General features: G+C 39.3%; 1 protein-coding gene across 9 annotated transcripts in view; it reads left to right on the plus strand.

Annotated features, from left to right (window-relative positions):
* The first annotated feature begins 562 nt into the window (after positions 1–562).
* The window catches only part of PCDH7 (protocadherin 7), a 396,928-nt gene continuing 371,936 nt past the window's right edge, over positions 563–25,554 (plus strand). For 3 of the 9 annotated variants that reach the window (XM_036908430.2, XM_036908427.2, XM_036908428.2), the window contains exon 1: positions 630–4,908. In XM_036908430.2, coding sequence (XP_036764325.2) covers positions 1,738–4,908 — 3,171 coding nt within the window. In that variant the 5' untranslated portion in view covers positions 630–1,737. Of the gene's footprint in view, positions 4,909–25,554 lie in introns of all 9 variants that reach the window. The other 6 variants (XM_036908423.2, XM_036908426.2, XM_036908429.2 and 3 more) reach the window with 5 other exon arrangements.

Below are 25,554 nucleotides of genomic sequence, written 5' to 3' on the forward strand. Positions count from 1 at the left end.
CGCCGCCGCCGCCGCCGCATCAGCAGCGTCAGAGCCAAGCTTGAGCCGAGAGCGAGCCAGCGGGCTTCCAGCAGCAACCGCCACTTTGGGCAAACTTGCGGGTTTCCGGCTCCCGGCTAGCGAGCGGGAGCTTCCCACTTGCTATTCAGTGTCTTTGAGCCGCGGCAGCCCGAGGGGCGGCGGGAGCGCCCGCACCCAGACTCTCCCAGACGCGAAAGGGGACGAGACAACTGCGGAATTCACCCGCCGTGTCAGGGCACTTCCGAGGCAACAACCGACTGGCACTTTTTCTCCCCTTGGCAAACTGGAAAATTTTTTTTTTAAAGCTACTTGGCAGCTGTCTCTAACTCCCCTCCCCCTCTACTCTCCTCCCTAATGCTTTGGCTTTCCTTCGGAAATCCGGACAGAATTGGGTATCTTTGTTAATTGCCGCTTGTGGGGGGGGGGGGCGGCCGAAGGTTTTTCGCCAGGCCGACGTCGCCTGCACACCGAGCCGAGTTTGCTCACCTTTGAACTGCAAAGGGATCAAGTTCAGCTCGAGTTGCCTGTATTGGGACTGGGAGGAAGGAGAGGGAGCGTGTTGGAGAGTGGGAGAAGGGGAAAGGGGGAAGGAGAGGAGGGAGGAGAGAGGAGGAGGAAGAGGGAGGAGAGAGGGAGGGAGGGAGGGGAGGGATCGAGAGGGAGCGGGGAGAGAGGCTGCAATCTCCTCCCCGAATCGCGCACAGCGCTGCAGATCCCAGTGCTCCGACATGCGGGCCGAATGCAGGTGAGGAAAGGCACGGACTCTGCGGCTGCGAACCCAAACTTGGGCACCGCGCGGGGCGCACAGCCCAGCCTTCGCCTCCGCGGGCGAACGGCTGCTGCGGTTTCAGGCGGCAGCTTCGTGACTAATGACCTTGCGCAGAGTTGTTAAGAAAAAAGAGAAACCCGAGCTCTTGGGGGTGAGAAGGGGCTGACTCTCTGAAGATGACTCGAGCTGCTCTTCGGCGCGCTGGGGAGACCCGGACGCGAACTGCTGTGTGACGCGAGTGGTCTACACTGCACGGTGCCTGAAGCAACCTGCTGGGGATTTTTCATTCTCGATTTGTTGACTGGTTTCCTCGCTGCCAGAGGAGAGTCGGAGTTGAGACTGGATTGTTGCTGGCCCCGGCACCTCGTGCAGGAAGCAACTCACGTTTTCTTGGGCAGCCGGAGCAGAAGCTGGGTCTGGAGTGAGTGGCTGGAACGTGAATTGGACTCAACTCGAGGAGCAGCCAAGAACAGGGTTGCCAAGCGGGTGAAGCTGCCGGCACGCTCCCCACCGCTTCCCTGCTCCTCCTCCCGCCTGCCGGAGCGGTACCGACCCCATCCGACAGAGCGGGAACCCGAGCCCGGGAACCTCCGCCCGCTGCGGGAATGACTCTGGGGGAGGTGGCGGGCGCCGGGCCCGCGGCGCGCAGTGTCCCGTGAACTGTGAGTACTGCGACTGAACGGCGGCGGGCGAGCGGGCGATTAGCACCCAGTGCATGAATTATGAAACAATAACTTTCGGAAGAAGCCGGAGGAAAAAAAAAAAAAGGATCTATCGTTGTTCCCCTCTGGCCACTCTGCACGCTGCTTTCCGCCTCCCTCTTCATCCTCTCTCTCCTTCCTTCCCGGAGAGGGGAGAAGGCTGAGAGAAGGGCAGGCGGCCGGCCCCGGAGGCGGGAGCGGAGGGGCTGTGACTAGAAGGCGCAGTAACAGCAGCAGCACGAGAAGATGCTGAGGATGCGGACCGCGGGGTGGGCGCGCGGTTGGTGCCTGGGCTGCTGTCTCCTCTTGCCGCTCTCGCTCAGCCTGGCGGCCGCCAAGCAACTCCTCCGGTACCGACTGGCCGAGGAGGGCCCCGCAGACGTCCGCATCGGCAACGTGGCTTCGGACCTGGGCATCGTGACCGGCTCGGGTGAGGTGACTTTCAGCCTCGAGTCGGGCTCAGAGTACCTGAAGATCGACAACCTCACCGGCGAGCTGAGTACGAGCGAGCGGCGCATCGACCGCGAGAAGCTGCCCCAGTGTCAAATGATCTTCGACGAGAACGAGTGCTTCCTGGACTTCGAGGTGTCGGTGATCGGGCCGTCGCAGAGCTGGGTGGACCTGTTCGAGGGTCGGGTCATCGTGCTCGACATCAACGACAACACGCCCACCTTCCCGTCGCCCGTGCTCACGCTCACGGTGGAGGAGAACCGCCCGGTGGGCACTCTGTACCTGCTGCCCACCGCTACCGACCGTGACTTCGGCCGCAACGGCATCGAGCGCTACGAGCTGCTCCAGGAGCCCGGGGGCGGCGGCGGCGGCGACGGCCGGCGCGCCGGGACTGCCGACAGCGCCCCCTACCCCGGGGGCGGCGGGAACGGCGCGAGCGGCGGCGGCCCCGGCGGCTCCAAGCGGCGGCTGGACGCGCCGGAGGGAGGCGGCGGGACCAACCCGGGTGCCCGCAGCAGCGTGTTCGAGCTGCAGGTGGCCGACACCCCGGATGGCGAGAAGCAGCCGCAGCTGATCGTGAAGGGGGCGCTGGACCGCGAGCAGCGCGACTCCTACGAGCTGACCCTGCGTGTGCGCGACGGGGGCGACCCACCTCGCTCTTCTCAGGCCATCCTGCGGGTGCTCATCACCGACGTGAACGACAACAGTCCCCGCTTCGAGAAGAGCGTGTACGAGGCTGACCTGGCCGAGAACAGCGCCCCTGGGACCCCCATCTTGCAGCTGCGTGCCGCCGACCTGGACGTTGGGGTTAACGGGCAGATCGAGTACGTGTTTGGCGCGGCTACGGAGTCCGTGCGGCGGCTGCTGCGCCTCGACGAGACGTCCGGCTGGCTCAGTGTTCTGCACCGTATCGACCGCGAGGAGGTGAACCAGCTGCGCTTCACCGTCATGGCCCGCGACCGCGGGCAGCCCCCTAAAACAGACAAGGCCACAGTGGTCCTCAATATCAAGGACGAGAACGACAACGTACCGTCCATTGAAATCCGTAAAATCGGGCGCATTCCCCTCAAGGACGGGGTGGCCAACGTGGCCGAGGACGTACTGGTCGACACCCCCATCGCCCTGGTGCAGGTGTCCGACCGAGACCAAGGCGAGAACGGGGTGGTCACCTGCACCGTGGTGGGCGACGTGCCCTTCCAGCTCAAGCCGGCCAGCGACACAGAGGGCGACCAGAACAAGAAAAAGTACTTTCTGCACACCTCGGCCCCGTTGGACTATGAGACCACCCGGGAATTCAACGTGGTCATAGTGGCGGTGGACTCGGGCAGCCCCAGCCTCTCCAGCAACAACTCCTTGGTTGTGAAGGTGGGAGACACCAATGACAACCCGCCCGTCTTTGGCCAATCGGTGGTGGAGGTTTACTTTCCCGAGAACAACATCCCTGGAGAGAGGGTGGCCACGGTGCTGGCGACAGACGCGGACAGCGGGAAAAACGCGGAGATCGCCTACTCGCTGGACTCCTCCGTGATGGGGATCTTTGCCATCGATCCTGATTCAGGGGACATCCTCGTCAATACGGTGCTGGACCGCGAGCAGACTGACAGGTATGAGTTTAAAGTTAACGCCAAAGACAAAGGCACCCCGGTGCTGCAGGGCAGCACCACAGTGATTGTGCAGGTGGCTGACAAGAATGACAATGACCCTAAGTTTATGCAGGACATCTTTACCTTTTATGTGAAAGAAAACTTGCAGCCCAACAGCCCCGTGGGGATGGTCACGGTGATGGATGCTGACAAGGGGCGCAATGCGGAAATGAGCCTGTACATAGAGGAAAACAGTAACATTTTTTCCATTGAAAATGACACGGGGACCATTTACTCCACAATGTCTTTTGACCGGGAACATCAGACCACATACACATTCAGAGTCAAGGCTGTGGATGGGGGAGATCCTCCCAGATCAGCCACAGCCACAGTCTCTCTCTTTGTGATGGATGAGAATGACAATGCTCCCACGGTTACCCTTCCCAGAAACATTTCCTACACTTTACTGCCACCTTCAAGTAATGTCAGGACAGTAGTAGCTACAGTGTTGGCAACAGACAGTGATGATGGCATCAATGCAGACCTTAACTTCAGCATTGTGGGAGGGAATCCCTTCAAACTGTTTGAAATTGATTCCACCAGTGGTGTGGTTTCCTTAGTGGGAAAACTGACCCAAAAGCACTATGGCTTGCACAGGTTGGTGGTGCAAGTGAATGACAGTGGGCAGCCTTCCCAGTCCACCACCAGTCTGGTGCATGTGTTTGTCAATGAAAGTGTTTCTAACGCGACTGTGATTGACTCCCAGATAGCCAGGAGTTTGCACACGCCACTCACCCAGGACATAGCTGGTGACCCAAGCTATGAAATTAGCAAACAGAGACTCAGTATTGTCATTGGGGTGGTTGCTGGAATTATGACAGTGATTCTAATCATCTTAATTGTAGTGATGGCAAGGTACTGCCGGTCCAAAAATAAAAATGGCTATGAAGCCGGCAAAAAAGATCACGAAGACTTTTTTACACCCCAACAGCATGACAAATCTAAAAAGCCTAAAAAGGACAAGAAAAACAAAAAATCTAAGCAGCCTCTCTACAGCAGCATTGTCACTGTAGAAGCTTCTAAACCAAATGGACAGAGGTATGACAGTGTCAATGAGAAGCTGTCAGACAGCCCGAGCATGGGGCGATACCGATCTGTTAACGGTGGGCCTGGCAGTCCTGACCTGGCCAGGCATTACAAATCTAGTTCTCCATTGCCTACTGTCCAGCTTCACCCCCAGTCACCAACTGCAGGAAAAAAACACCAGGCCGTACAAGATCTACCACCAGCCAACACATTTGTGGGAGCAGGAGACAACATTTCAATTGGATCAGATCATTGCTCTGAGTACAGCTGTCAAACCAATAACAAGTACAGCAAACAGGTAAGATGCATCCCAAATATATTTAATGTCCCAGAGAGGGCTGATAACTCTGAGACAGAGCACCTACTGTAAAGTTTTGTCTTTCTTTGAAAGCTGTGATTTTAGAATTCAACATTAATTCATACACCATTAATTTAGTAGAGGCAGTCTACACAAGGTGCACCACCGTATTTTGCAAGTTAGGCCAATGTTTACTAAGCTACCAAAGAAAATATTCAAAGTGGGCAGTGTTTCGCCCTTCTTTTTGTCGTTGACAGTCCTGATTCATTCTACATTTTCTGTTTCTAGAATACATATGTATATATTGCTTAGTGGTTAGTTTTGATCTGAAGATATTTTCTTTTGTGGTTACTAAGTAGATAATTACATCCAGAGAGAAAATTTCTAAAGTTACTACTGGTGTCTATGCAAAGTGGACACTATAAAAGTTTTAGCTATGTTATACATAATACAGGATTTTACAGATGCCGATTTGTGCAAACACAGTCTGGGATACTGTGTCTGAGATACTGAAATACTGACTGTGACAAAAATGCTGGTTTAAAAAAATTTAAGTATGCAAATGTCATGCAAAACTCTATTTGTAATGGTTTGATACCTGTAACAATTAGATTTCTGTGAGGATATGCAATCAGTGTTTGCTTCTTCTCATGTGGTATTAAAAATTTGTAAGCAAAAGTAAATTGCATGAACCATGTATTATGTAAACCAAGCAACAAAAATGCTCCTGTTTGATGCATGGTGTGCAAGAATATTTGGTATTACTGTGATATACCGAGTCCATAAGGTTACATGGAATATTTGACACAGTTGTTTCTCAGTAAAATGTGGAGATGGTCTTAAAAAGTATATTTTGAGGTGATCTTCAGAAAATATGAACTTTATTTCGGAAAGCTTTGCTTGTAAATATAATACTCACAAAGTTTACAGTTTTTAAAGAAGACCCACCAAAGTGTGACACACAGCAAATAAGCTGCTTGGAGGTTATTGTTAGTTGTGTCTAATGCTGTAGCAACCCCATTAACAAAACATCATATATTTCTTACAACCAGAACAAATCTCAAGGAACACATTTATGACTGCCAACTAACACTGAATAATAGTTTTCCTATTAAACATACTTTGCATGTGAAATGTGCAACCTGAAAAGAAGGCCAAGGGAAAAAAATATTTTATAATCTTATTAAAGATGTTATTGATGGGCTCATTAAAGATACATTAAAAATAGAAAAGAAATATTATTTTCTTTCTGCTTTCGTACTTTAAAAAAATGAGTTTCCTAAAGAAGTATTTTCCATATAAAGTCCCTCACTGTAGCTGTTTGGATAAGGAAGAACAGATAATACCCTTTTATATCCAATAATCAAAGCAATCCAAGAAAAAACAAGTTTGAACTACATTGTGTTAAATGGCCTTCAAAATACATTTTTTGATGCATGTGAGCTTGAGTTATTTCTTTTTAATTATAATTTGATGAAAAGTTTTATGTCTGTTGCGTTATTGCTTTACCTGAAGTTAGAAGGCAGAGTTTTGTTTTGTTTTTGGTGCTTTTATCAGTTTGTAACCAAGGATGATTCCAGTGAAAATAATAGTACTTTTGTAAGATTACTTATGAGCACCCACAAATAAATTTCAATCTGTAGAAATTTCCCTAGAAAATGCTAATGTGTACTACACAAGTGTGTGAAGAGATCTTTCTGCAGCATGTTTATTTCTCTGCTGTCATCCTAATAGACTTTTTGTCCTTTGGCTGAATGGTATATGCATTCTACATTGTGTAATCTTAAACTTTCGAGTGGACATATCAAGTGGCAGATTTATAGATATTTTATGCAACCACCTCTTATGTTCTGTGCTGTCACTTAAGCTTTATTTGGCTCATCAAATGGGGTTAACTTTATATTCTTGAATATTTAAAACAGCCAATATCAAGACTGTTGCAGCATCCTGTTTAGAAGGCAAAGTGATACGCTTATAAATAAACTAATGTATGGTGTATGGTGTTAGTTTCTTAACTGAGCAAAGAAGTCCATATACCAAAACAAAAAGTCTACAAAGCCATTGTAATAAATCATACGGTTTTCCAAAAGTGATTGGAAAACTTCTATGTCATTAGGTTGTTGCATTCAAAAGATGTATAAAGTTTTAGCCATGATAAACAACTGATCTAAAATGAAATGAAGGTGAATGAAACACATTCCCCTGAATGTAATCAGTAATAGTAATTGATATGCTTCATCTCCTTAATATTGCTATCAGGAGACAAGGGATCCACTTACAAAGTTACATTCTGTTTAGACATCTGACATAATAAAGAGGATCTTTTTTTGTTCTGATTTTTGTACCATAAGTAGATGATTTTCTATTTTTATTTTAAAATGATATTGCCTTTAATTTTTATGCAACTGCCAAAATGTATTTTCTTTGATTAAACCTGATATATAATAAAACTTTTAAAAAGTGCAGGTTTTTATGATAAGATTCCCCCCTTTGATACTGAATTTATCTAAGGAAGACCTTGAGGGTTGATATATTTTAATTCCTTACAGTAGGAATTAATTTAAAATCTGGGATTTCATCTGACATAAAGCTCTCATTTTATTTATAATTTTCCTGAATTGCCTTATCATACTTCTTACTTGTGATATAATGGTAGTGATGTCTGTTAGAGAGTTCTTATTTTCCTGAGAATTAGACATTTTGAAGTGTTGTTCCTAATCCTATTAATGGTTACATTATAATAAGTTAAATAGCTCTGTAGAAATTAAAGTTTGTAAATTATGCCTGTGCCCTCCCCGACCCCGCTTTTTAAGGGTTTGTTTTCACAGACTCTAGAGACACTCAAATTAGGGTTTTACAGTTATATTTTGGAGTAATCTGGGATACTTGTGTTTAGAGTTGCTGGAATTATTGCTGAAATTCACACATTCAAAAAACTGGTGAAGCAGCCCAGGTTTTCATAGTTCAGACCTTTGCAGTTCAAACAAAAGCATTTGCTCTCAACTAAATAATGTATCTAGTTGAGCAAAATGGGGTTCATTGGCAGCATTACTGAGATTGAGATTAAGTGTCCACCTTTCTGTTTTATTCTTGCTTTGCTTGGTAAACCTGGTCTTGGCAGTAGTTAAAAGTTTTGTGACCTGAAAATACAGCTGTGCTTTTGATTTGTAAAATACAGGCAGAAGTATTCTATTTTTCTATTTATTTTTAAATCTCCAGGGTTGTGCTATGTATTAAGTATTTTTCAATTCTCTTTAAAAATTTAATGTAATTCCAAAAGATAATAGACAATATAAAAGTCTAGTTACCACTTTACTTATTATTTCCAAGTCCTGTTGACCTTATCTTTGCCACGGTGTTATTCAGATAAGCACAGCAAAGTAAAAAAATTATTGTATTTAGTTAATGGAAAGTAAGGTACTTAATTTTTGGCAGGAGTACAGAGGATACAGCTTGAATAAACATTAATTTAAAAATCCATTTGTAGCTGATCCTGAAATACTCAAGAAAAATTCATATTAACTCTAGTGACAGCTTCCCTTACCTAAGGAACTTCCGAATGTAGTCTGAATAATGTTCTCTTTAATTGATCAAATTGTGCTCAATATATTCATTGTATACTTATCAAAAAATATGGCAGAAATTATTTTTAAATTACTTCCATTTTGGAAGCAAAGGGATGACTTGCCATCATCTATTAGAGTTCTAGCATTGAGAAAATGAAATACCAATTAATTTGTATATGTATATTATATAGCATATATATTATAGTGGAAATCTGCCTAGCAATGTCAACCACAGCTTCCAATTTTAGCTCTATAAGCATAATTTCTACAATATGATTCTCCTGTTTGTAACCAAGTGTACTTTCAAGAGGCACAATGAATTTGTAGGGTAGAATCCCTTACGTTTAGCGCCTGAAGTCACAGACAAGAGGCTAAGAAATGTTGAAAAGTTAGGCTATGTCTTTAGTAGTGAGGTGTCCACTAAAGCAACATTACCTGGTTCTCTGGATGTCTAGGAAACAAGGAAAGGGTCATGACTCCACTGATTGGGTCTACAGTAAATACAGACATCTTATGGAAGTCCAGATATGACCATTTGAAACTTACCTCAGACTTATCCAAAGTTGATTAACAACTTAGACATAAGACCACAAAGTCAATTTAGAGATATTAAGTAAATCATGCAGCTAGTTTAATATAGCAAAACCATTCTTTATTATCTTTCTATCTTTGATTAATTATATATTTCATATGTGAAAAAGTACCCACATGGTATATATCAAATGCACACACAAACACATATAGATTGATTAATATAAACCAACTGTGGTGCCATTAGACTTTAATTGTGATATTCAGACGTTAACATGTGGGAGATATTTAAACTTTAAACACATACAAAATCAAAATAAAATGTATAATAATCAACTGTTTTATGTCTGTATCTAAAGTCACTAAAGTAGTAACATTTTAGAATTGAATGTACCAACCAAACCAGCCTCCACACTTTATAAGAGGAGATTGAGACCTAATATAAAAAAGTAATTTGATCGAGTTCATGAGGTTGTCACAAATGTCATGTGGACTAGAGTCCAACTCATGGAATGCAGAGTCCAATGTTCTTTTTTAATTTATAATATTACCTCTCAGGAAAAAAAAAATGAATTTCTGATACTTTCTCTGCATACATTTCAATAATGACAGAAATATGTTGGGATTTACTTAATCTATGTATAACTATATATTTGGCTATGAAGACTGACCTTTTCACTACAGGATATAATTCTGCTTTAGGCTTTAGTTTTTAAATGAAAATTATAGCAGAAATTATAATTCAAATTTCATACACTTGTAAAATAAATTAATAGTTTTTTCTCCCTTTTGTAAAATAGCAATTGATGTTATACATTAGAGTAACTTAACATCGTGCAGAACATATCTTCAACAAGGTAATTGACAGAATTTTTAATTACAAAATAATGACAGTAGATGGGTTAGCTCCTATCTGGCATTAGAATATCTTCAATATTTTTAATGGAAATTAACAAAAGTTTTCTATATGTTATGTATGAAACTTTCTATGCATTCTGCTTCAGATAATCTTTTACCTTTTCCATCAATATTGATGGCTCCCTTTGACTTCTGTACTCCTTTGCATTTGCCAGTTTTGCAGGTGCAGTTGATCTCAGTAGCATCCTTAACACATGATCATGAACTTATTTTTCCTCTAAATTTATTTTCCAACAAATTTTTAGAAAAGTGTGACATTTTTAAACTGTTCAGTCGGGTTCCTTCCTTGTTAGGCAGTTACACAATGTAGTGTGCAACTTATAAAATATAAACGACTGAACTTATTAATTGCAGAAATGAAATCTGAACTGTACTACATATTGTATGAGAAAACCATGGTTTTCCATAGGTACTGATGTTATTAGATATTTTAAGATCATTTATTTTCCTGGGAGAGGGTGGTGGTAGAGGTTATGCAGGAAATTAAGTCTAATAATTGTTTAGAGCTTTATGTTTATGCTGCACGTAACCAATTTCTAGACTATAGCAAGACTCCCCATCCATTTATTTACTATGACTATAGAAATAGTAAGATCTGTTCATATATATCTTGAGTCAGCTTTGCTCTTCTTTCTTATTTATTTTAAAAGCCCTTAGAATCTTTTCTAAAGCAAGGACTCTGTTTCGGAACATTACACAGTGCTTTATTTAGCATTAGTGTTGTGGGAGAAATCACATTCCAAGAAGAACTGAGCTGAAACCACTAAAACTAATCTTAATTATCACTTCTGGTGAATTAATGTTTTAAAGGCAGAATAAAGGTTTATTTTCAGGAATTTAGTGATGTTTGCATTGAACTCTAATGCTGTGTACAAACAAGAAAACTATTAAAGATTCCAAGTAGAATTTGTCTGACAAGTTAATTTTTTTTTCTCCTCTGAGCATATTTATTATTTACAAACACATAATTTGCAAATAAAAATTATCTGCTCCAAAACCTCTACCACAGCTTTCCGATTGGGCATAAGTCGTTGGGGAAAATTTCTTCATTGCATTTTTTTTTTTACCTGCATAAATCTTTATTTTTCCTTCTCTCAGATGCATCTACATCCATACATTACTGTGTTTGGCTGAATTCCACGCTAATATGATGCTCCATTATGCACCATACTCTGATGCCCTTGCTACTCCGAAACTGGCTGGAGCTTGCCCTTGGCCATGGGGTGTCAGCCAATCACTATTTGTTCCACTTGTGCATTTGCTTTTCAAGTTTTTTTTTTCTCATTTAAGGAAAACTAGTATTGAAATAAACTTATAGAAGAAACACTACTAATAAAGAAATGGGCTACTAATGTATGTCTAAGTCACCAGGAATTCCATTCTCAAAGGGGTGATGAGCAGAACTTAATAGTGAAGTCTTTCCAAAAAAAGTCCAAAGCACATTTCAACAATAATTTGAAGACTCTGGCTTTCTGTGAACCGAGCAAAACTAAGCCTATTTGTCTTTGTCTATGGTACATTAAATACCAACTTTGAATAAAATCCAAACCTGATTAATATTTTTTAAAGTGTTACATAATCATAGCCTTTTCCAGGCCAGTGAGGTAGTTCTGTTAAAGGATAATGTCTCTTGCTCATTCTGTGTATTTCTAAACGCCACTGTGTGTGTTGTATGTGTGCTCCCACACATGTGTTTGCAAGGACTTTATAAAAAAATATATGATTGGTAGAACAAATTTGATATATGAATTTTTTATTGATCACACGCACTGCCAATGGACTGTTTTTTCCTTGATTTTGAAATACTAAACAAAGTATCTACAGAACATTCAAGTTTTTTTTTTTCTTTCGTTTTGGTTAAATTCCTTAAGAATATTTAGATCCTGTCAGTTAGATTTACTGAAGTCACTGTGGTCACATTCAAAAGGAATATGTGGCTTCCTGGTTTTGTGAACTACATTTTTTTTTGTTTGAAGACTATTCTATTAGATGTCCGATAACAAATTCAAGCAGCTTCTGAGAATTCAGCATGTTATGTCTTGTTGAGAGAGCAGGTAGCTGAATTCTGGTTGCATAAATGATATTCTAGGTGAGTCAGAGAGTTCTCCCGGTGGTCCCTTTATGTTTGTATATTTATTTGTTTATTTGTCTTGTTGTATTTGTTTATGTGCTTAAAAATAAGTGTCCCATATGTGGAGTTTGATAATTTTGTAATAAATTTGCCTATTAAAGTTTTCCCCAAGTGTTGAAATACCAACCAAGAATACTAGAGTCTTGAGATTTTTTGTTTTGAATTATTGTCAGTATAAAAGCCCTTGAAGGAACATACATATTAGGACAACATTAAAATGTGGAGTGATAAATAATGCACTAACCCATGTAAATCTGTCAGACATAAATTTCAAGCCTTTTATTCTCTTAGCTGTTTATTTAATTTTGCAGAAAGAGGACATTTTTCAGAAATACCATTGAGATGATAGTGGAATTCCTGAATAAAACCTAATTTTCCTCAACCTCTCATTTTGTTTGAACACAAGGACCACTATAAGATGCTGATGAAAAGAATTCTTACCACTTTCAGCTACTTGGAAATGTCGTGTTTCCTCATCTCACGTAGTACGTTTCCTTAGATATACTTAAAGTGTGATCTTGTCAATTCAAAAACAAATTTATAGAGAAAAATGTCCAGACTCTGGGGATAATCTGATGTGCTGCCACTTAGAGGGGATATGTATGAATACTTTCACAAAGAAGAACATTCTAAAGCAGTGTTTTGCAAGCTTGGGGTGCAACACATTATTGGTATGAATTAATTTGTGTGTCTTTACCACAATTAGAAAAGACACAAGAAAACTTTCAAGTACATCACCCATACAGTAAGAGTAAATATTGTCTTGTGCAATATTTGTTTCAGTTGTGTGTGTGTGTGTGTGTGTGTGTGTGTGTGTGTGTGTGGTATGTGTTCCCATTCTTGGTGGGTATGTAAAAAATCTGTCTTTTTATGAAAGCAGTTGAAAAGAAGTGTTGAGAATCATGATGGTAGATTGTTTGGGGTGGGAAACTATGACTATTTGCTATTATGACTGAAAAAACATAATAAATCGAAACAACAAAAATAATCACTAACACTTCCAAGCATTTTGGTGTACTATTAAGTTGAATCAGAATAATCTATTACAACATACTATTATGTCAGTCTTTATCAATAACACAAAACTTTTGAGAAGCTTATTATCATTTTCCTGCTTTTTTTTTTTTCCATCTTTGAACTTGTGGTGACTTGGTTCCTGTCCAGTCACAGACTTTCTCTCTCTCCCAACTCCCTGCTCCCAACTTGTCATCTTTCTCAGGTTTTTTGACCAGTCGCCTTTGTAATTACTGGAATTTACCATTTAGGGAGGTGTCTATGGAATGATGGGACACAGACCCAGAATCAACCTCACATAACCCTGTAAATATTATGATCTGGACATTTTGTTTCGAATGGCAAGATAATAATTCATTTTCCATTTCCAAATCTACAGAGGAATATGAGAATGTCAGAGACTGGTTTAGGTAAGGTTTATTTCTTTTCACACATCCAATATCAGCCCTGGTATTGGGTTTGCAAAAAATAATGAGCTAGGGTCTTTGTCCTAATGAAATTAATATACTGTAAAGAAGATTACAGAGCAAGAAGTGATTGATTATGTTTGCATCATGCATCTTAAATTTCAAAGTGTTGAATGCATGTTTCCTCATTTGCTCCTCAGAGCAATCTGTGAGGAAAAGTACCATTATTATTTCTGAGGTAAGGAACTGAAAAAATGAACAGCTTATTCACAACTCTGATGAAACTAGCTTAAGAACTTTATAAGTCTTTGAAGAAATATCAGGTCAGAATTCAAGAGTGCTGAAAGCATTTGGGGGAAGTTGTGAAATTTGTGCTTTTGAATATGGTGTGTTTTCAGACTTGTCTGGGTAAAATGTTTCCCAAAGAATTCCTTAGGAGCCTCAGTTTCTAAGACTGCAGTCACAAACTACACTTCATATTACAAAAAAAAAAAAAAAAAAAAAGTGGTGTGTATTTAATTTGGAGATCTGATTAACTGGATTTATAAAAATAACCCCGTATGTGATTTAAAAACAAAACAAAACAAAACAAAACCAAAACCTCAAGAATTAAGCCAAGTCACTTTAACCCTAACTATATTTTTGAGGATATCTCTGGAAAAACTAAGAAGTAATTCCACATTGGAAATATCTCTGTATTCACATTAAAATTCAAATACTGGAATTTGAAATACCTCTCTTGGGGTAATTTTCAATCTGTAACTTTGCAAAACACTTTTCTTCTTGATGTGTGTGATCTTTTTTTAATCCATTTTATAGAGATTGTATTGATTTGCTGTATCTTTAATGCACAGTTCAAGGCTTTGGGGTGTAATTAAAATGATGGTTAGAACAAGGCTCTTATCTTCATAAACAGGAGCATGCAGAAATAATACACATAAGGCAAGGTGTGCATGAAACTCAGAGGAACTGTTGCAAGTCTGTCTTGTCCACAAAGGTCCTCCCAGTGCTTAGTAGAGTGCCCAGCATATAGGAGACATTTATGGTAATTTGTTGAACTAGGAACAAAGGACCTGGGCTTCGGTGCTGTAGTCTTAAGATCCCTCCTCACTGGAGTATGGTGTGGTCATTTTTATAACAGACTCTGAGAGCATCCTAATTCTAATTTTCTTTCCCTGCTGGGTGGATGTCTCCATGATAAAAGGCTACCTGCTTGTGTTGGCTGGAGTCCTGCCTTCTCTAAGTGCACTATTGTTTTCTCTCCTTCCTTCTCTTTGTTGGTGGTGTAAACACTAAATCCTTAAAAAAGATGAAACTAAGCTAAAGCAAATATTTAAGGCACATAAGGGAGGTGCTGGCCACACGGTAGACTTCTGGCATGTTTTGAGGGGGTATGAAAAAGAAGCATGCAAACAAATGGATTTTCAGTATTTTTCTGGAGATCTTTGTCCTTTATCCATTAAGGATCCTTATCCTATTCTTACGGAAACAATCGGATACATGTGTATCTAAACACATGTATGAGCCTCTGTATTCATCAATTTATATATTCTTACAGATATTATTCATTCATTGTGCCAATTCATGCTCCCTGATGAAGGATAAGTTTCCATTTTCATTTTGACTGTCCATAGTGAAGAGTCATTTTTAAAGATGAGAGTCCAGCATATCTGTAAGGAGAAACATGTACTTGGTTTACTCAGGAAAGTGATCCAGAAGAGGGAACATGCCCTTCCTGGGGAGTGATGGGAAGGGAGGTGGTTGCTGAGAAATGCCTTGCAACTCAGAAGCCTTCCTTACCACCTGGGTATTCTAAGAAGCACCTCTTTTAAATTGCAAGTGACCTCAGAAGGACTTAGTTCAGTCTTTGGCACACCTTGGTGTAAATTCCTTTAAGCAGATAACTAGGTCAGCACCTCACAAAAGATCAATAGTCCTTAAGAAGTGGGGATTTTGATTAGGGTCTTGAGGAAGGTTGAGCAGCCTTCAGGAGCTTAGAAGTCTGGGAACTCTGTTAAAGCACCAAGTGCCTCAAAGTCTACCTAGGAGTCAGGGAGGTAGGGTGAATTTATATCAGAAGGAGATACTCAGGCCTGACAAAGGCAAAGTTTGTGGCCTTGAATTTTGGCCCAGGGCTCTGGTGACCATAAGGATGCCACTAAATGCCATGGCTTGATGATGATATAAAATCAGTGTCCAAAAGAATTAAACCTCCAGTGTCTCGATTTAGACCAGGTGTTTTGTTTCATTTTGGTTTTGATTTTCAGTCTAGAATATCAGGTCCAATTGCTGTTTCCATTCATTTTCTACTCTCATACTTTTGGGAGAAAGTGAAGAACAAAGAAGTAGAAAAGAAGGAAATAAATGCAACCACTTATACCAGCCTCCTCCCTACTGTTACTATTAGACTACTGTAATAAAAAGAGTGGCCACATTATTGGCATGTAGTTCTTTCTTAGCCTTGTTTAAGCCAGTTCTTAGAAATGGAGTTCTAGTAGGTCTGTACTAAAGTCCAGAAAACTGAATTTTTAACACTTACTATACTCCCTTCATAATTCTGACTATAGAGGGTAGGTCAGGCTATAAAAATTGTAGGTTAGAGCCCCAGAAATACCTAACTTCTGTTTATCAGATCACTGCTTGAAGTTCTCTGACAAAATAAAAAATGAGCTGGAAAAGGCAATCTGCCTTCCTGCCCTGCCTCTGAGTGACAGTGTGACCTTGAGTCCTTACAAGTCCTGAAGCCTTTCAGAACTCCAGATTTGTCTTTTGTCATTTTACATAGTAACCCCTGCTCTGATTACATGACAGGGCTTTGTAAAGCACTACACAACTTAAGGTAGTATTTCTGGTTATCCATGAATTTCTCTAAACCCTTCTTAAGATACATTACAGTTGGGGTATTTTTACCACCTATTATATTAAAAACTCGTTTTTTTTTTTTACTTTTAAAAAATTTAACTACTGTTTGAAGCTTCTGATACTCTTTTTATCCTGGTCTATTCCCTTAAAGTTACCCTGATCCTCGAAGATGCAACAAGGGTGTTCCTCGAGACATACGCCAATAGGCACTGGTTATTGTCTGAAAGACTTTCAATGCCTGATGACATCTCAAAGATGTAGAAGAAAAAATAGCTTATTACCATAGAGCCAGTTGTTCAGGAAAGGCTCACAACAGTTTGACCTTATCCATTTTGACACTTAAAAAAAAAATCCCTAACTTTTTTAACAGTTGGTTCTTCTTCCGTGCAATCTTTCCTAGAAAATTTTCCCTCACACTCATGCCCAACCTCTAACTTTAACAGCTAACCATTATGGAGCTTTTATCCTGTGTCAGTCACTCCACAGAGGGGCCTACTACTTTTATATCATTTACTCTTCCTAACAACTCAGAATGTAGTACTGTTGTCTCCATGCGACATATGTAACTCGGAAAAACAAAGCAGAACCTCTCCTAGATCCCATCCCCTCTATTTAAAACGGGCCCTTAAACTCCCTGCAGTTAATGCCCCTCCAACATACTGCTCACTTCCAATCTGAGAATTTTTATTAGCATGGTATCCCTGATATATTTTAATTTACATATTTGTATATTTAGGCTTTTGTATGCATTTTGTTTAAGTCCACAATACCTGCTATGTATTCTGAGCAAGCAGGTTTCAAAGATAATCTTTATCAGCTTGCTATGGCTGCCCTAACAAAAAACAGACTGGGGGTGTTAAACAACAGAATTCATTTTTTCACAGTTCTAGAGGCTGTAAGTCCCATATCAAAATGCTAGAAATTCAGGTTCTGATGAGGACTCTCTTCCTGGTTGTAGAAGGCCACCAGCTTGTGCTGTCCTCACATGGCCTTTCCTCTGTGCATGTGCAGAGAGAGAGAACTGGTGTCCCTTCCTCTTCTAAGGATGCTGATTCTAGGTTCCATCAGAGTAGACCCCTCCCTTGTGACTTCATTTACTAATAATTACCCCATAAAGGTCCTAACCACAAATACAGTCACATTGGGGGTTGGGGGCTTCAATGTATGAATTTTGAAAGGACACAATTCAGTCTATAACAAATAGTCTATTCTTAACCCATCATTTCTTTATGAGCTTGTCATTCATCACATATAGTCTGTACATTTGTAGGAAGGAAGGTATTCTTTCCATCTTAAAGGAAACTGTCCCTTTTCACATCAGCTCTAAAAGGCAACCTTATGGATGTGTTTTTGGGATTGATGAAAAATTGTATGATCGCTATAGCTTTTGTGAAAACATGAGTCTGTAAATGCAGGCATGTGCATAAAATTTGAGGTTTATTTTTTAGCTTACTATAACTTTTTATGCACATCACTAATGCTTTCTGCAATTTTCAGCTTTCATAGGAATTTGTGATATTAAATAACATCTTAGTTATTTTACTTCTGCCAACTGGTAAGTGCATGTAGGTACAGTAATTGATGTAAAATCAATATTTATCTAAAATGCTCCAAAAATTGCTCTACAGATGTAACAAAGGTCTTCAAAAATGATGATATTAATATTTAGTCTTACATTTTGAGTGTATTTTCAGCATTAAAATCCAAATGAAAAGCAGTAGGAGTTGAGTGGAGAGGGAGTCAGTTGAAACAGTAATAATGTGTGTTTAATAATCCCTCTTTCCCAAGGATGGTCTCAGTGGATTTTCATGCACAGTGGTGTAATTGGTCTGACAATGATCCAGTGGGTCTGGTTTCATGTGGCTTGTGGAAACTGCCAAAACATACCCTAGGCTGGGACTGCACTCTTTTTCCATTGTGACTTTTTATTTTAATAAAATTAAAAATTCATGTGATAAAATGCATAATGAGTAGCTTGGGATTCACATGTGTCCAAGGGGATGTACGAAGTGATGCTTTCGTTAGGGTAAATCAGGACAAGCTCACCAGCATCAGGAAGAGGACCTCTTCCTTTCTGTCTTTTGGTCAGAATTTCTAGGCAACAGAACATAACAGGTTTTTATGAGAAAAGAATAGGCTTTTTCAAAGAAGTACCTTTCTAAGCTTCTAGAGCTAATTTTACAGTTGACCTCCCATATTAAAAATGGCAGGTTAATCAGTTCTTTTTTCAGGGAAATGGCAATAATTGTGACATAAATTTAAAGGTTTTTTTATTGCATCTGAATCTGCTTTTGAGTGTATTAACTGTTGAACACAAGGATCAATTTTAGAAACAGAGATGACATTTCTGTACGGCACTAGAAATAAAAGATGTAATGCCTATCTTTTCCAAACCAATGCACATAGTATGAGGTCAGGAAAATTAAAATATTCTGTATTACTAAAACTTGTCACTTTATTTTAATGGTCTACCTTTACTAAAATACTAGGGTGTGTGCATGTACATGTATGACAGTATGTGTATGCATATATAGATATACAAACAACACATACACAGAGGTAATACAATTAACGTTTCACAGAGCAAGTACTTAATGAGTAACTACTGTATACAAATTATGCAATTATGCTCAAGGCACTATTCTGGGTGCTGGAGAAACAACAATAATAAAAGCGTAGAAAAATGTCTTCCCCCTTTGGGATTCAGTTTTAGTGGGATAATACATAAATAATCATAGATAAACTTGCATTGCATGCTATCTTCTATGCAACGATCAACATATTTCACGGCTACTAATAGGTATAACTCATTAAACAGGTACAACTACCTTGTGAAGTAGCACTGATTATCTTCTTTCTGTAGATGTGGGAAGTGATGCACAGCGGAGTCGATGTAAACTGCTCATGGTCACACAATCTGTAAAGCGGCAGAGCTGAGGTTCAAGTACAGACAATCTGGCTATAAAGGCCAAGCTTTCAACTACTGTGCATATATGAATTGAATGGAACACATCTGTTTTACAACCAACTAGTTCTGTGAGAATGAAATTGGATTCATGTACTTCTTTTAAGGGCTTCAGAGATATTTCAACCTTCCCATTTTAATACCTTATACTGTGTTTTTGAAATTAGGTCACTCAGTCCAATTTTTTAAATAGGACCATCTTAAACCCCAAAGTGCTAATCAAAAGATGGGAATATAGATATTAGACTAGCAGACATTTGTCCTTCTTCCTTCCATCCATTCTCTGTTTTTGCGAACACCTGGAAATATGTTTCCTTTCTTTAAAATTTTAATGTTCTTTATTTCATTAAGTATTTAAATAGTCTTATGTATATTATTAACACAACTAGGAAAACATAAATTCATTTTTTAAGTTACCATTTGATTTAGGATAGGAAATGCTTCTGTATAGAGAATACAATTTTAATAACAATAAGATTTTTAAAACATGTATTTTGTTTACCTTTTACCAAAAAAGAAAAGACATGCTTTTCTCTTGAGTTTTTTTTCCCTAAGCATTCACAGCATTTGAAAGAAAGCAAAGTGAAAGAGAATTCCTTACAGAAGATTTTCTATAACTTGTTCTAGTTTTCCACAAATTAGGTGCTTGTTATTAAAATGACATCATTCTACAGTTTTTCTCTGAAATATATTACCATTTTTTTCTTAAACTTTATAGATATTTCTTTAGGAAACACCTTTCCAGTCACCTAAAATGCATATGATACCACCAAAGCCTGTCTGAAATACACACTTTATGAAAATAATGGTGTGCTAATTTTTTGTTATGACAGTGTTTTCTTAGTATGTTGATGACGCTTTTCATTATAGGATGTTACTCAGCTGAGTAGATGTCCCCAAATATGTATCTTTGTAGTATAACGAGGGTTCTGTTGTGTAATATCTCTGTATACTTGTAATCTGAATTGATCTTTCTACACTATTGGAATGATTTAAAATTTTTAAGCTTCAAAACTACTGACTCAAAATTTTGAAGCTGTTGTGCACAGTCCAGCTTAAGAATTTGTTGAATTCTGTTTCCTTAACAATAAGTATTAACAATATTGCCGGCATGGCAGTTATTTCCCACGAGTGGAGAGAAAGTATGGTAAGACGAAATGGTAAGGAACCCAACTGATCTCATTCAGGCCTTACTTGAGTTCTTAAAAAGCCTATCAGACCCCCTTTTTAACATTCTCTTAAAAGTTTCACTCTCATTTGGAAACAACCAACTCAATGCCCAGCTACTCGGAAAATTAGTAGGTGTTTGTTACTGGCTTACTTAATGTGAACATCCTAAATGCATTTTTAAATTACTAGATTGGTAAAGCATAAGCAAACTAGGGATGGAACATTTTGTTTTGAGATGGAAATTTCGTTCAAATTTACTGTCTGAAAATGGACAGTTCATGAATCTATCAACTTCAATATAGATATTGCTGCACTTCCAGGGGGAGAAAAAGACAAAACAGACAGAGAAGGCAATGTGCTTTGAATAACCATATTTACTGTCAGAGCTTGATGAAATCCATGATTCAGTCTGTATGTGTGATGATCACAGTGGCAAAATGTTCCCTGGTTACACCGTGTGAGTATTTTGTATTCACTTAGGTAAGTGGGGATTGTTTTCAGTCCCCAGTAATAAATAATATGCATACCTACCTTACATCATAAGCAAGTAATAAAGACATGTTCTTGAGGATTCATGGCTATTGATTTTGAACTTCTTAACTTTTCTTTTGTAAAACAAGGACAGTTGTTGGTACAGCATGAGTCAGGGGCTCCAAATGACAAACATGCGTTTATAACTGTTATTTCACACCATATAACTGCTTTGTTTAAACCTGGGAAATGGTTTAATAAAGAACTTAGTTTTTCTACATGTTTATGTTTTCAAATATTATCTATAATATTGTTTGCTCATCATTGGATGATGTTACATCCTTGAAGGACTTAAAGTGCCTGATGTCCCCACCATGTCCCATTACAGTTAATGGTGAATATACAGTGTGAAGAAGAACATACATGGCTTATTAAAAAAAATGAATCCATATATAGTACTTTTATAATCTGTGTACAGTCTGTATTCATTTCTCTACTCTGTATCATCAGAAATGCTTTGGTCCCCATTGCAGGCTACAAAGATCCCATGCAAAGAAAACAAGAATGATTTATGTGAAGCCTAAACAAAGGAAATCCGGCAACATTTTTAGTCCTTAATTAGTGTGTCACGCATACTTGTGCAACTTACCTGTGTTCTGAGTTGGTCTGTTGTGATGCTTTTTTGATCTCTAGCATTAGTAAGGACTAAAAGGGCATTGCCACTTGAGCTGTGAATTTTGTTTTGATTTTTTAGCATCAGAAAGAAAGAAATTATTCTTTGCATTCTGTTTCATATAAGAAGACATTGAAATGCAGAAAGATCCTCACAGCTAAAAGCATGACTTACCATATAATATGCCTTGGCATTAGTGGGTAAAATCCTGGCTGAGAGGCAGATGCAGATTTTATAAGATTTATTTTGCTTTTGATCTCTGATGTTGAGCTGATGATTCAACTTTTCTTTATCTTGTTTTTCCAACTTATTCAATACTCCATGGGAAATGTAAGGAACTATAAAAATCAAAGAGTGAAACATTGGATATTGATGATGTATTTCCTATTATATCTTATAGCAAACAGATTATCTTTGGTAAGGATGGAAGGAGATTAAGCAAATACGAGGTAAAGATGCCAAAAATTGAAGTTAAGCCTTTTCCTAGAAGAATTAGTTTTTTTAAGAAAAGAATATCTTGTTATCAAAAATAGCAACATTATGTTGTCATTTTATTCCTAGCAGTCATCTGTGAGGAGAGCTGAAGACATTATTTTATCAGGCTGAGGAAAAGCAGAAATGTCTTACTGGAGAAAGGAGAAAAAAATAAGCTTCAGAACTAAAGGGGAAAGTCTCAATTTACAAAAGGAATAAAATGAAGGGTTTTCCTCAGAGATCCAAAAAATGTTTAGTTTCTTTCTTCTTTATTATTTAAGCTGGTTTCTTGCTGGGCCTTTTTATTGCATAATTGAAAGAAAATGGGTGGGGGAAGGACTTTTTATCAAAGGCGAAAGAGAGCAAAAAATAAAAATACTAAGGGACTATAGATAGGAAGTTGTCTCTTTCTGTACTTTCATGATTGCCTACATTTCTCCCCTAAACTTATAGTTGAAAGCTCTGGGAAAAAAAATACCAGGCCCTGAGGAATGAGCATAAACCATAACATCCTGTGCTCCTTCAATGCCCAACTCTCTCTCTCTCTCTCTCTCTCTCCATCTCTTTCTCCTTCTCTCAGGGGCATACCTTCACAAAGTCAAATGATTGTGTTTTAAAACAGTGATACTTTTATCTTTGCAAACTAAAAAAATCAAATCAGTTTAGTGAGCACTGACATGTTGGGGGCGTACTGGCATTTTTGAAAGATGCTTTCAGAAAGATTGTTAACCATCTCATTAGATTTCAAGTTGTGGAGCAAGATTGTAGAATAATGACAGCAAAGTGGACATTCTGCACTTGGTAATCTTCCTGAAAGACATTAGACCGTAGGCAGTCTGGGTCTCCCTCGATCCTCCAGCCTTCTGTACCACAGGGTCAGTTTATGACAGTGCTGGGTGGTACTCTCCGCTTTCTCCAGTGGCATCCTGTAAGCTTTACACTTCTCATTTCCCGCCAGGCAGGCTGAATTTTCTCACTGTCTCAAAGGAAGTCAGATGTCAGCAAGTGCCAAGCACCAAGTGGTAAGAACATTTGAGACACAATCTTTTTAAAGTCTTCATATCCTAGCTGCATTGAGGAAGTTATAAAGGACTGAGGAAGTTATAAAGGACTAACAAATTTGGGATTTTCTCTTTTATCAGGAAGTTTCCAATCTTCCTTAATCACATAATAAAAGAATTAGCAAAAAGTCAGGCAGAACTCAAAGTTTGTCTAAAATGTGTCCCAACCGGCCTGTATGATTCCAAGGAAAAAAGAGACCTTAAATAATACTACTGGGAATTTTGTGTCCAAATGAGTGCTATTCATTCATTGATTTAAGCCCCAATTATTGAGGTTGCACTGTACTAGGAATATAAAGCAGGAGCTCACAATCTTGTGGAGGAGAAAGACTTGCAAGGGAATAATTATAATGTCATATGATAAGGGTTATGGTGAGAGCAATTGGTACTCTGGGAAGGACTTAGGGTTCCTAGGAAGGTTGGCAATTGACAATTACCCACCAAGGAAGTTCTCCTGTGGCTTTAATTTCTTTTCACTGCATCAGCCCTGCCTCAGTCTTACAGCCTTGGCCATAGGACATTAACTATTCTCATGCAGTTGTTGGAATGTATTTTCTCTACACTCTATCCTCACTACACTTCAATGGGTTTTTGAATTTTATGTATATCCGATGGAATTTTTTTTAGGGGGATTGTTAAAATTAGAACCAGTTAATGAGCAGTTTGGTTAGTTTCAATGCTTTTTAGTCATTCTATGATTGTGACCAACAACTGAATTTACTCAGTGTAACTGTTCACACTGAACTGGTTGCACTTGGGTCTGAATGGCTTAAGTAATTTTCTGATGTCAAACCACCTTAAAGGGGAATTATACTATCATTGAAAAGATCAAAAGGAAAGGGCACATGCTGCAAAAAAGAAGAGTTATATAAATGCTTTTAATTACAGCAACATTACTGGGATATTTACACCTCTCAAGGCAACTTCTTTGAAAAATACAGCAATCCATCTGAATCTTAAGTTGTTATTTTCCTGAAACTACCTAGACTTGTAATGTATATTTACACCTTGTATTTATTTTATGCATTGATTATCGAAAGTATTGCAGCCCTGGGATATCCCCAGAAAAAAATCATAATGATTTTTTGTTTAACAGTTACAAATTATTTTTAGGTGCTTTTCATTTCTTTTATTACTTTCCTTTGGACCCAGGCACCTATTATATATTCTATTAACACTCGTACTTGTTATCAACTGGCTTTCAGATAATCCTATTTAAGTGCCTGGTTGATGAGAGCTTTTAAGATATTGCCTCTCCAAGTTATATTTCTATTCATGGAGGATTCTGGAAAGACAAAAAGGCCTTGATGTAAGGCTGACTAATGAAGGGATTCATATGAGATGTTATCCTGAATACAGAGGAAAACATATGGAGACCAAGCAATCCTGGTTGACTTTATCATGTGGCCCCTTGATCTCTTAAAGGTGTCACTTCGTAGTAGATCTCTGGTTTTGTGTCCATGTGGCAGTAAAAATAAGCTATTCCTTATTTAGTGCTCATGCTGCTTACTGTCAAGTTGCTCAGTTCCTTTGAAATAAAAAATATATATATACATATATATATTTTTTCCTCTAAAGAGAAAAGGTTCTTTTTTAAAATAGGGTAAATTTCAGTTGGGAAGACCCTTACCCCCAGGAGATAAGAGAGGTGAATACCCTAACATAGATGATAATAAAACAATTGAAAATCATATTTCTGTCATTTCTGAAAACTATTAAAAAGAAGCAGTAGGGAGAAGGGCCACATTTTAAGTGTTCTTGTCTTGCCCTCATAGTAAAAAGACCCTAAAAGAAGGTTACCTGTTATAAGAACAACCAGACTGCTTTTGGGGGAATTAGCTTCATTTTTAAGTCTTGCGTCATAAAGGGAGAGCCGCAGAGGGGCAGGTGTTCTAGAAGGGCATCATAGTGCAGCGAGCCGTGGTTGTATTTCTCCGCTTAATATTTTAGCATCTGTGTTTCCTAGAGTTCTAGGCCGGTAGCGTTTCCACTGTTGTGAGGCCCTTTTTTCAGGAACTCTTTCCAAAGTCTACTTCACTTACTTTGTACAAAATCTTGCGGTACCTCTATATAATTCTCACAGGACAATGGTTGGAGCTAATACATAGGTTGGGATATTCTCTTGAGAACATGTTTACACTGGTGAATATTAGTGATTTCATATGTTAATATTGCTGGGGACTATTTGTAGAAGTTGGAAATTGGCTTGATACAGAAACATTCCAGCTAATAATGGTGTTTCCAACAATCTAAGTCTGACTGATGGAAGAGAATAATTTTTTTTTCATTTCTTTTTTTTCCTTCCTTCATTCTTTCTCACCCTCTCCTCTTTCAAGTTTTTATTTGGGGAGAATCTAGTAAACCATACGTATTTGTTGCAGTAGGCTTTTGCAAATTTAGTAA

Source organism: Manis pentadactyla, chromosome 5, assembly GCF_030020395.1.
Source record: "Manis pentadactyla isolate mManPen7 chromosome 5, mManPen7.hap1, whole genome shotgun sequence".
NCBI classification, from domain to species: Eukaryota; Metazoa; Chordata; class Mammalia; order Pholidota; family Manidae; genus Manis; species Manis pentadactyla.